At 36.9% G+C, this 12,842-nt stretch overlaps 1 protein-coding gene across 21 annotated transcripts in view; it reads left to right on the forward strand.

The window, feature by feature from the left end:
• The window catches only part of LOC127446333 (SH3-containing GRB2-like protein 3-interacting protein 1), a 129,465-nt gene that overhangs the window by 76,568 nt on the left and 40,055 nt on the right, over nt 1-12,842 (forward strand). For 20 of the 21 annotated variants that reach the window (XM_051707182.1, XM_051707183.1, XM_051707184.1 and 17 more), the window contains 3 exons: nt 3-65; nt 607-664; nt 891-1,069. In XM_051707182.1, coding sequence (XP_051563142.1) covers nt 3-65; nt 607-664; nt 891-1,069 — 300 coding nt within the window. The remainder of the gene's footprint in view (nt 1-2; nt 66-606; nt 665-890; nt 1,070-12,842) is intronic. The other variant, XM_051707174.1, reaches the window with a different exon arrangement.

Raw genomic sequence — 12,842 nt, forward strand, 5'->3', positions numbered from 1 at the left:
AGCCACAGAAAAAGTCCAATGGGGCTCCAAATGGCTTCTATGGGGAGATTGATTGGGAAAGATATGTAAGTACATGTTTTGAGAGCCTAATCATACTCATCTGACATGTGTACTTGAAGAGACTTTCATGTTTTGTTCTACAACACAGTAATACCTAGATCGTCTGTGTTTTTTAAAAATGCAAGTTGCTAACAGGTTGCTACATAAGGACTACAATGGTTGTCTGATTTGCCAAGCATGTAAACTCACATCCTTTTGGTAGTTGTAGTCCTTATTTAACAACTTGTTAACAACTTACATCCACACTGCTGTATGGAAAGTCTCATTTGAGGTATGACTGCATGTAATTTATGTTATAGAACAAAATGTGGAAGTCTCTTAAAGTAATGTTAAACCACAGATCTTATTTTACTCAGAAATCAGAAGCCACTATTTTAAAAGCCCATTAGAAATTCCTAAGGGAGCCCATGACTCGAAAATGCAGATTCTCTTCTGGGTTTTAGGACTACAAACTGAAAATAATTTGAATATAATTTGAATATGAATTGAATAATACCAGCCATTGCATTTATAATGAAGACTGACATAAATACTTATCTTTTGCAGAATTCTCCTGAGGTAGATGAAGAAGGCTATAGCATAAGGCCAGAAGAAGAAGAGGGAGATATCCTTCAACTAAGTCACAAATTGTGGAATTTGTACAATTAATCTACTGTTTTACTATTTATTAATAATTTCATAATTACAGTATGTTATAGTGACAATTTGTTTTTCCCATCTAATTGTTTTTCTTTCAATTATCTGATTACTCTTTTGATAAAACAACCCAATGTCAACATTATTCAGCTAGTGTTACACTCATGACAACTGACTCCTTAATATCCCTCTACCAGTCCAGAAAGAGAAGACTCACTTTTTCTCCTCTAGTGAGTCTGAAGAAGAGGAGGACCACCGCAAAAAGTTTAAGATCAAGATCAAACCCCTGCCGGTAGACCCTAGCATTGCAGCTCCCTCGGTAGATGAATTAAAAGCCTCCATAGGCAACATAGCTCTGTCTCCCTCGCCTCTGGTGAGTCCAAGCAATGTTACCCATGCATCCATAGCTCATGATGTCATTTCCTCTCATCTTTCACTCTTTAATGCCACATTACACAATTTTGTCTCTGTTTTGTAAGATGTGTTAATACTATTTGTACCAAAAGCAACATGATTGTACCAGTGATGGTATCAGTAATACCATGGTACGCTGATATATACCATAGATGGTACCTAATTATTATCACCATATACTTGGTAAAACAGTGAATCTTTTAACGTTTACGAATTGGCCCCATTCACTTGTAAATGTAAGTGCCTCACTGGAACCTAGATTTTCAAATTTTTCTCTGTTTTTTTTTTTTTTTTTTTTGTGATAATCAATTTTATGCCACTAATGCTGTCAATTGAGCTTAACTTGTATTGAACCAGGAGTAATCCTTTAAAAGAATACCTTGGTATTACCATGGTACCACATCCAGTGATAAACAAAACTGTGGCTGTCATATAGCTTTAACGTTTTTTATGTAAATTTTACAAGATCATGGGTGCTTTGGTCTGGTTTGTGTTGACTGTAGACTCACTAACTGCATAAAGTGATCAGAGAGACATTTTCTCACAATCATGGACATTAATGTCTCTGGCAGTAATGAGAGGAAACAGCTGGTTGCTTTGGTGTAGATATTATAAAGGAGGCTCCTGTAAAGGAGCAAGTGCTTTGGGTTCATTGTTAACTTCCTTGTCAACTCAGTTGTAAAGCCACATGGTGACAAAAGCCACAAGCCAGCACTTGTAGTTACAAATGGCTTGTTTATCATGGAGCCTTGCTTGTAGGAGTTCAGATCTGTACAACTGGGCTTATTCTGTTAGTGATATCAGGCTATCACACTGTGGAGGTTGGTTTGCAGCGTGGTTCGTAGTGGTTCAAAAGAAGCTGCCTACCATTTTTATTGCCCAAAAACTCCTACCTGCTCTTTCACTTAACAACTTGCCATTAAAGCTGCATTTTTGCATAACCTTATTACTTAGAACTATTTTAGTGTGCTTTTGATTAATCCCTAGGTCGTGCCTTCTACACATGGAAATCTTTGTGTGTTAGTGTAAACTGTCATGACGAATGTAAACATGGTCTTCAAACAGCCTTCAGGAGATACTCTATTTCTGTTTGGAAAGCACCTGGTTATTCTTATCAAGTCATTCTCTGCTGGGTTATCAACACAAACCTCCTTTCAAAAAACTAAGTTGTACCATGGTACTCTGATGGTATTAGATTATAGTAACATGGTAGTTTGATAAATACAGTGGTACTAAATTATTGTATTATTAATGTACCTTGGTATTTGCATGATATGCCAAGGTACTTCAAAGAACTCTTGGTTCTACCATGGTATATGTCCAAGAAAATATTACTTACAAGAAAGTTCTGTGGTGTTGCATTCATCTCCGACTGAGGCTGTGTACACCTGGTATTAAGATGCGTTTTGGGTGATCCGATCAAATATGTACAAGCGAGACACATCACTGTTACACCTGGTCGTCTCTTTTGACCACTTGTGTTCAGATTTCAAGGAGAGGATCTCTGATTTCATGAAGACATACATCAATCAATATGTCTGTGTTTTGCTGAATGATAATAAAGCACAAAAAGCAAAAGAAGAGAAAGAAAGTGGTATAAACTGGCACACAGTTTCTCTTAATTAAACGTGACCTTTAGAGCAGAATTCTGAGTTATTTTAGGGCATTTTCTGTAACTGGGCTTCTAATGTGCATGCTTCTCATATCTGTGTCCCTATTGTGCATGTTCATGCATTCGCTTTTTTACATTTTCAGATTGTACAATTATTTCCCTTTAAATCCGCACATAACCAGCAAAAAAACGGCTGTTACAGCTTTCTTTACCACCGTCCCATTTCAAATGGATTGCCCAAAATGCATCTTTTTTTCTTTCCTTTTTTGGGGGGGGGGGATTTTCTCCCCTTTCATCCCCAATTTGGAATGCCCAAATCTCAATGCTCTCTAAGTCCTCATAGTGGCATAATGACTCGCCGAATCTCAGTTGCCTCCGCGTCTGAGACCGTCAACCCGTGCATCTTATCACATGACTTGTTGAGCATGTTACTGCGGAGACCTAGTGTGTGTGGAGGCTTCACGCTATTCTCCACTGCATCCACACACAACTCACCACGTGCCCCACCGAGAGCGAGAACCACATTATAGCGACCACGAGGAGGTTAACCCAACGGTTCACCCTAGTAACCAGACCACTTGGTTGCTTAGGAAGCCTGACTGGAGTCACTTCGAACTTGCGACTCCAGGTGTGGTAGTCAGCATCTTTACTTGCTGAGCTACCCAGGCCCCCACCCAAAATGCATCTTAAAATGAAGAGAACGAAATTCATTCACAAACTCGTGCAGTTTAATCTTGATAACATGTCAACAAACATGAAAGAACGGCTCTCGCCTGTTTTCATCTTATTTATACTTATTTGCGAAGGAAAAAAGAAAAACAGCTAAAAACAATAAAGACAGCGGGTAAGGAGAAGTCAGTGATGTTTTATTTTATTTTCTAATACTTTTTTGTCTCCTGCTTCCCAATACCTTGCTCTCCTCTTGCATTCTCTCTGTATTTTATTGGCTGTGACTCATCAGTCTCTCGCTCATCGGGACAGTGCACGCACATTTCGACAAGACGTCTAGGTAATCCGTCATAGCATCTGCAACTTGTCAGGGCTTGTCGCAGAAGTGCGCACACTATAAGACCGTTCGTCGTGACATCTGAGAATATTTGACGTGGACCAGTCGCCAACTTCAAATGTCAAAGGAGATGAGCTGGAGTCGTGTAGTGTACACTTGGCTTTACCCACAACAGAGAATATATTTAGAGCCTCTAGTCTCTATAGTAGGACCCTTTGATAAGGATTTCCATTAAGATTCTGCAAGTACTCTCTCTCTCATAGCTGAATTATTGACTTTTGAGATTTTTGCCAGTGATGTAATTTGAAGTCTGTCTAACAGAGGTCATTCAGATGAGGTATGTTGTAGATGAGGCCTCTTTGAGTCAGACTGAGTAGGAAGTACAGGTACAGTCTCCCTCTGGAGCCTCACTCTGTTCTCTCTTAATAATTCAACTTGGAAACTGGGCGCAATAGCTTTACTGCATGGTTCAGTACGTACAGAGCACAAGCATCTGGGCCAGAATGTGTCACATGAAGAAGTTGTGCTTTAAATTATTCACACACACAGATAACTGTTTCAAAACCTTTTAAATGTATCTTGTTGATCAATCTTACTTGAAGAACTATAACTCGGGACCACCTACTCTACCTTAAGCTAGCAGGGTTTATCATGTACTTCCCTGTTCTTGAAATTAATTGGTGCTCAGGTTGGTCTTTAGCTGACACAAAGTAATTATATTTTCTGGGGATTTCATTAACTGTATTCCCGAAGTTTAGTTTAAATCTGCAATATCATTGTATGAATTGCTCTCTCAGAATGTTTAATGAATGCTAAACCACATCAGAGACATCATGCACTGTCAAAATTCAATTCCAAAACTCAAGAACACAAGTGCCAAGAATGCATAAAATTGCTTGGATGTGATCTTGATCAGGCCGAATATCGAAGATGCATCATATGGTAACTTGTGCACGAAATCCCATTTGAAGTCCCAGAAGTCATTGCGGCACTACGTGTTTTCTCTCAAACAGTTTCCCGCTGTAAGCTTGCGTAAGTCTGACGTCTCACTTAGAAGTGAGAAACACCCATTATAAGGAGAACAAATGGATCACTTGTAAATGAATTGGAAAATTATAGCACTTATATGCTGACTTGAGTGCCGCCTTAAGCCCTAGGTATACTTCGATTTTGACGCAAACGCTCAAGTCCGTTCTCTTGTGTTCTTAGAAATGAGAAACACCCATTATAAGGGGGACAAATTGATCACTTGTATATGAATTGGAGAAATTGTAGTACTTTACTGATTACTGAGATAAGGGACAAAACATGTCCTGCATACAGAAGTCCTATTTATGTAAAAAATGAAGAAATTCATAATAATAAAAATACTGAAAAAAGTTCAATCTAAAGGAAATGTGTATACTCAGGGCATTTATTACTTATAATTTTAAATAATTTCATTAGAATATTTTCAAAATGCTTGCTCTATACTTGGAAGTCCATGTACAGTAACTTAACCTGTCCTCAGCAAGAGGTCACAATGTTAAACTGCCTAACAAAGTGTAAAAATGCAACAAATTCATACATATAAATATCAAAGGAAAGATACAATACATAAAGTAAAAAATTTATTATTTTTTCCATAAAAAACTGCCTATCAAAGTTGTGTCCTCACTTTGCGTCAACTCCATCAGATTATAAACCTGAATAAATCAGGCAATGCCATGGTCAGCTATAAATCCGAGTACCCCTTTCCCACTTCCTGCTCATGGTAGATGCAACAGTAGGACACATGGTCTGGAAATGTTAATATTTTTATATATTTCAAACAAACAATGTTTAAATGTCTGCAGTCACAGCTTCAACATGTCAACACCGTCATCCCATTGTGATCATTTCTGTTAAGGCTTGTGAAATAATTTTGCCATTTTAGTTTAGGTTATAGAGGAAGATTCAACTGAAGAAAAACAAAAACAAAATGGCTCCATTGTACAACACATGGTTAAGATGGAAAAATATAAAAATTTTGTCAACTCCGTCAGAATTTTCAGAATAGTGTGAAAACAGAAAAATAAATTATAGAATGTATTTTATCACTTAACTCCTTTACAGAGCATGATTATTAGATAATTAAAGACTTTACACTCTTGTTGTATGGATTAAAATTAAAATAGTATGCTTTTAGTGTGTCTGACGGAGTTGACAGAAATTACAGTAAGATTTAAGTTATAAAGTGAATAAATGTCCATTTTCAGAAAAAAGCGTTTATATAAATACCTGTTCCCTTACATGGTTTGTTAGCTGAGACCTTTGTATACAAATATATCAATTTCAAATCAATTTATAATTAAAAAAAAAAACTCTTGTAAAAATATGTTTTGTCCCTTATTTCAAAAATCAGTGACTTATATACTGACTATAGTCTTGCCTTAAGCCCTAGGTATACTTTGATTTTGACGCGAACACTCAACGTCTGCGTACAGTCGAATGAGAGCCTGTCAAAGTATACTCCATATAACTGTGCGCATATACACAGGCGGTTGGCGAATGACTACAACTGCAACTGCTATGGAGTTTAGACCCATAAAGATGTTTTTATATTCCTTCAGACTCAAGTTATACAAATGCTGGTATTTTATCTCCAGACCTCGTCACACACGCTCTCTTGACTTGAACATCCACTGTTGTTGTTTTTACCTTCATCTCCTGAAGTTTAGCAGCAATTACATCTTCTAGCACTTCTTCATGACAGCAGCGGCTCAAATGTGAGTGTTGCCACCTTGTGGACCCACTTATTAGTGCAAATAACTCCAGGCGCATGCACATTCTGGTAAGAAAAATCGGGCTGCACGTGTTCAGTGCTCAAGCACTCTGCTGATGAGGAGATTTGCATCACGTGTTCTGAGCATCCGCGTCTGGCCGAAGTATACTTTGGGCTTTATAGTTAAACGAGCCAATCAACTTTTTTAATAGAGGCATTGCAATGCTCAATACAGCGATTGTAGGTCTGGAAATCCCGCCACAGTTTAAATAGCCAATTGCCTGTTTGTGTACTCTAGAATCTGCATGCTTGCTAGCTTGACCAGCCTAAAAAGTTACACAGTACAGTTTAATTATGTGATTTAAGCTAAAGTAGCATTCCATTGTTATCAGTTTTTATTCATGATTTGAAATACGTATGTTATTGGAATGTAATCTTGACCAACAGTTCTGGAGATTTGGTCTTTCCCCATTCAAGTAGATTGAAGCTGTACTTGCATGACTGGAAAGGAGGCATTATAAACATGGCCGCCAAGTGAACTGTCTTTGCCTAAAAGCACCACCTGCAAATATTAAATCTTTGAGCTGTCTTACCCTTAAACGGTGCTTTTTAATTTAATTTAGTGCTTGCATATTGATAGGAAACTGCATGTTGTGAAGCTCGCATTGAAACGCTTCACAGATAAAGCTTTCTTGATAACGTTAAGCAGTCTCATGTTGACTTCAGGGACTGAAATCTACTTTGTCCAGTATGCTGGAATGCTTGGCATTCCCTACTCATAAATTAAACATTAGTCACATGCCTATCCTGTGCCATGGCAACCTGTGCATACGTGTGTAACCATGGTGATGGATTAGCCATGAATTCTCTTCAGAAAGAAAATGGAAGCAAAGGTTGAATGACAGAAACTGTGCACTTGAGATTTTGCGCTCTCTCTCTCTCTCTCTCTCTCTCTCTCTCTCTCTCTCTCTCTCTCTCTCTCTCTCTCTCTCTCTCTCTCTCTCTCTATATATATATATATATATATATAAGGTACATGCATCCAGCCAGAAGACAGTGAAAAATAAATGTAATGGTGGAATCAGGGTGGAGTGCAAGCAGATTACAAAGGCATGAAGGATCTTATTATAGAACACCAGGTGCTGAGTTCCAGCTGGTGTTCAAGTTTTATTGATAAGGCTTGCTTCTTTATTAAGCCTCTTGTATATGGGCAGTCATCCAACAAGAGTTAATAAGGCCACCATCTACACATGTTAAAAACTCTGAGCTGTCTCTACTGTCTTAATTCCATGCTGTGTGGCAGATCGTAGCTGCACTAGCATGTGTGTAGTTGATTTTAGTTTGCAAAAGCTAGTTTGATTTATTAAAGAGTTAGTCAGGGCCCCCATGTACTAATAAATATCAAAGATCAACCACACATTCTTTTAATGCATTAATAAAGAAATATTTTACCTAAAAAAGTTTTTTTGTTTTTTTGTTGAAAAAATCATTCAATCGCCCTAATGTCATTCCAAACCCGTTAGAGTTTCTAGATCCTTCTGTAGAACAGAACATATATTGCACTAATTGCAGATATATAATATCCAGAGTGCTCTTTTTCAAATTGGGGACTAGGGCTGTCAAGCTCCAAAAACAACTTAAAAGCACAGTCAAAGTAGTCCATAAGACGTGTGCTCTGTATTCCAAGACTTCTGAAGCCATATGATAGATTTGTGTGAGGAAAATACCTAAATTGAAGTGCAGGATTATGGAAACATGGAAATATGACTGTTTTATATGTTTATGGAAATTAATAAAACCTCAAAAAAGAAATGTTAAAGTCATGGAAATTTCTAAGTGAATATTTTTTTAGTTATGCTCTCTAAAATTGGCTAGTAATTGCTCTTAGTGAGTATATTAAATTAAATTATTATTAAAAATCCTTATCCGTAATCACAAACAACTGGAAAAATCATGAAAAATCATTGGTCAAAAGTTGCGGGAATCTTGTAAGTCGTTTTTGCTGAAAAAGTCTCATTCAATTAAAATAAGGCATATCAAGACTCGTCACACCATTCCCCATTTATTTGTATTGTATGGAAAAGAGCATTCTGGACATTTGGCAATATATCTTTGAACAAAGGTTTTGATTTTGGAATGACATGACGGAGAGTAAATGATGACAGTTTGATAAGAGTTTCTTTTTTGGGTGAAATATCCCTTTAATACATTAAGGGATTGTGTGGTTGATCTTTGATATTTAGTATCCCATGGAAGCACTCACTCGAATAGAAAGTGTTCAATGACGAGTCATTAATTCGGGTCACTCATAGAGATCTTGATGTGCTGCCAGGTTTGATTGGTCTCCTTATTAGCTAAGATATATAATGCACTGGGGGTAATATCTGTGGTTGACCCAGACAAATTGACAAAGCAGATTTGTTCTGTGTGTTGTATCACACTGTAGTCTATGTTTGAACATAGAAGACCTCATATCATTCGTTTGTAATTCACTATCATCCTGTGATTGTGCATGCTTATCAGATATACACTAATGTAGATCATGCTTCCTCTTCTTCTGTCTCTCTGCCTGCCTGTGTTTCTGTTTGTATCCTCACTCTCATGCTGGCTGTTTATAGAGGAATAGTCCGGTAAGCTATTTATACTTTGTCTTCCTCTTTCAGTGTGCCATCTTCTCACATTTCTCTTTCGGCATGGTGGAGGTAGCATGCGTGGTGTTTAATATGCCATTAAGAGCTGATCTAGGGTCAGTTTGGTATTTAAGGGATAGACTGCTGGATACTGAGACAGGCACACTGATGGCTGAGCTCTCATCAGCTTTTTTTAACGACATGCATCTCTGTAAATAGACACTGTATGATGTGCTGTTCATGCGTGGACATGAGTGTGCTGAATTTATTTTAGGTGAACAACAAATTTTGATCATGTCCTGTTGCATTCAGAGTTTATGAATGTTCTTGTTTAATTTTGACAGTATTGTTTATTGTTAGAATGAGTGGGCAGCCTTAATCATCAGTCCAGCTCTTATATTAAAGACACCATGAAATAATAATTGGATTGGCTTTTATATGGTTTTTCATCCATTTCTAATTGGAATAGGTTAAAATATAGATTTTCCGATGCATCGCGATCTTCATTTGAACGACCTTGACATCCATTCTTAAATCCCATGATCAATCTTTTACTATATGCGGCAACCCTCTATTATGCATGTAAATCACTTGCCTGTGCGACCAAATTTCACACTATGCGACTAAAAATGTCTGTGATTATCCACTGGCTGGTAAACTTTCATATTTCACTCAGCAGTGTTTGTGAAGTATAGTTGCGAAGAAGTTGTTGCACCTTAATCCTTTCACTGCGTGTTGAGATTAAAATTTTGGTTTAACTAGTTCTGTGTGTCCAAAGACAAGATCCACACAATCCATTTGTCACTGAATAATGTATCTTTTAATAGCCTTTCTGTTCTTTACAGTCAGTTGTTGATTTAAAAAAAAAAAAAAAAAAAAAGAAAGAAACATTTCATTCTAATCACACATGGATGCGCTAAAGAAAACAAGTACAGTACGTCCTCTCTCGTTATATGCGCTCACTGGCTGATGCCGGTAGTCTTAAAAAGACAGTGTTCTACATATCAATGTAAATACTTGTAAATACACTGCCTGGCCAAAAAAAAAGTCACCATTTGGATTTAAATAAGCAGATACGAAAGAGCCTATGATTGCATCATTATTGCAGTGATTAATATGTTTCAGCTGGCAACAATTCTTTTAACCTTAACTGATGCAGTGTGTAGATTCTCATTTCTTAAACAACCATGTCGGAAGACGTATCCCGTGGTCGTGGAAAAGATGTTACTGTGGTTCAGAAGGGGCAAATTATTGGCCTGCATCAAGCAAAGAAAACAACTAAGGAGATTGCTGAAATCACTGGAATTGGGTTAAGAACTGTCCAACGCATTATTAATACCTGGAAGTATAGTGGTGAACCGTCAGCTTCGCGGAAGAAATGTGGTCAGAGAAAAACCTTGAATGATCGTGATCGGAGATCACTAAAATGCTTGGTGAATTCACACAGTAAAAAATCGACAGTAGAACTCACAGCTATGTTTAATAGTGAAAGTAAGAGCATTTCCACACATGTGACAAGAACTTACAGGATTGGTACTAAACAGCTGTGTGGCCACAAGAAAGCCACTTGTTAGTGAGGCTAATCTGAAAAAGCAACTTCAAGTTGCTAGGGAGCATAAAGATTGGACTGTGGAGCAATGGAAAAAGGGAATGTGGTCTGATGAGTCCAGATTTCCTCTGTTCCAAAGTGATGGGCGCCTCAGGGTAAGAAGGGAAGCGCATGAAGCAATGCACCCATCATCCATAGTGCATAATGCCCACTCTACAAGCCTCTGGAGGCAGTGTTATTATCTGAGGTTGCTTCAATTGGTCAGGTCTAGGCTCGGCAACTTTATGCGGCAATAAAATGAATTCAGCTGACTACCTGAATGTTCTGAATGATCAGGTTATCCCATCAATGGATTTTTTTCTTCCCTGATGGCACGGGCATATTCTAGGATGACAATGCCAAGATTCATCAGGCTCAAATTGTGAAAAAGTGGTTCAGGGGGCATGAGGAATCATTTTCATAGATGAATTGGCCACCACAGAGTCCTGACCTAATATATATATATATATATATATATATATATATATATATATATATATATATATATATATATATATATGATATATTGCATATATTATGCTGAATATATATATATATATATATATATATTCAGCATAATATATGCAATTTCAAGACCTTTATTGATGGAATAGACTGAATTTGAAATATTTTCAAAAGTTAAAATGTGACCAATATGATGAAAAACGAATGATAAAATATAATTTGTAAAATTTATATTTTCAAATTGTACCTAGAAGGGTTTCATAGAAGGTTAGAAGGTCTCTTTATTATTAAGAGCATTAGCTAAGAGAGAATTTCTTTCAAATGTAAGCAAAATGGACATTGTAACAGAAATATACCCCATATGAATTAAAATCGAATGGAAATCGGAATCGAATCGAATCGAGAGCTTGTGAAATGGAATCAGATCAAATCTGGATCAATACCTAGCCCTAATGTCTATTAGCTTTGAGGCTATTTATATGCTAGCATAGTGAACAAAATTAGGTTTTAGCAGATATATACTTTTACAATTTACAGATTTATCTTGCACTCACAGGTGTATGCAGATTTCTGTCCAATAATATACAGTATTCTCTTCAATGTGATTGCACCCTCCTTCAATACTACCTGCCTTTGAGCAATAGCAAGTATCAAATCATTGTTCTTGGCCATTATCTAAATTAAAGGCTATTGGCTATTAAAAAAGGGACAAGACCATCAATATGTCCCATCCCAACTTCCTGTTTCAATAGGAAAAATGTCTTCACAGGAAGGAAACTTTGCTTGTCACATGATTTCATGGGGTCTTTAAAGCTTTTGGTTTCAAGCCATTCTTCCTGCTTATCCAATCTTTGCTCTGATTGGTGGTGACACGTTGTGATAATTGCCAAGAGCCTATAGGATTAGACTTTGTCACTGGTACATCATCCTAATCACTTGTAACTCACAAGCCCTACTCATTCCTCAAACTGAACTCTTGGTTTTTATCCAGCAATGCGGAAGTGAAAAACAGAATAAAAGTGGAATAGAATGAAACTGAATTGGAGTGGGCAGGAATGGATGTCCAAGGATGGAGTGCTGGTCAACAGAAAATAAATTTGTTGTCATTGCAGTTCTATTCTAACTCTGAATTTGGTCCAGAAGTGTAATTTATGGCTACAAAGTCCAACCTTTTTCAAACGATAAATACTATATGACCAATGGCTTTGACCATCCTCAAATATTATATGTTGATAAGGGTGTAAAACTAAGTATGTAATCTTTTAAATCCCTTTATAGTACACAGTACTTATTTTCTGTGCTTTTAAATCCTCTGAGGACTAAACAGTGCTGAGACAAGCAGTATACACAGGTGCAAAGTTGGCAATATGTGTGTAAACATCATTTTTAAGAATTGCTGAGATACAGAAAAAGGCATTTTGAAACCAAATTCTTTCTCACAAATTGTCTTTTCCCTGGAATTCTATGTATAATGGCACTCATCAGAAGTTAGATTTATCGAATATCAGTTTTATTGTAATATCAATGTAGGTAGTAAGTACAAATCTCACAGTTAAGCCAACACTGTATTGCTGCTTCTTTGTTTCTCTTGGCTTTTTTTTTTTTTTTTTTTTTTTTACTGGTTAGCCTTGCTACTACCTTTCTTGGGTCTTAAAAAAAATTGTTCATTTTTTCAGTGAAAAGCAAAA

Source organism: Myxocyprinus asiaticus, chromosome 9 (genome assembly GCF_019703515.2).
Source record: "Myxocyprinus asiaticus isolate MX2 ecotype Aquarium Trade chromosome 9, UBuf_Myxa_2, whole genome shotgun sequence".
In the NCBI taxonomy this organism is placed as follows: domain Eukaryota; kingdom Metazoa; phylum Chordata; class Actinopteri; order Cypriniformes; family Catostomidae; genus Myxocyprinus; species Myxocyprinus asiaticus.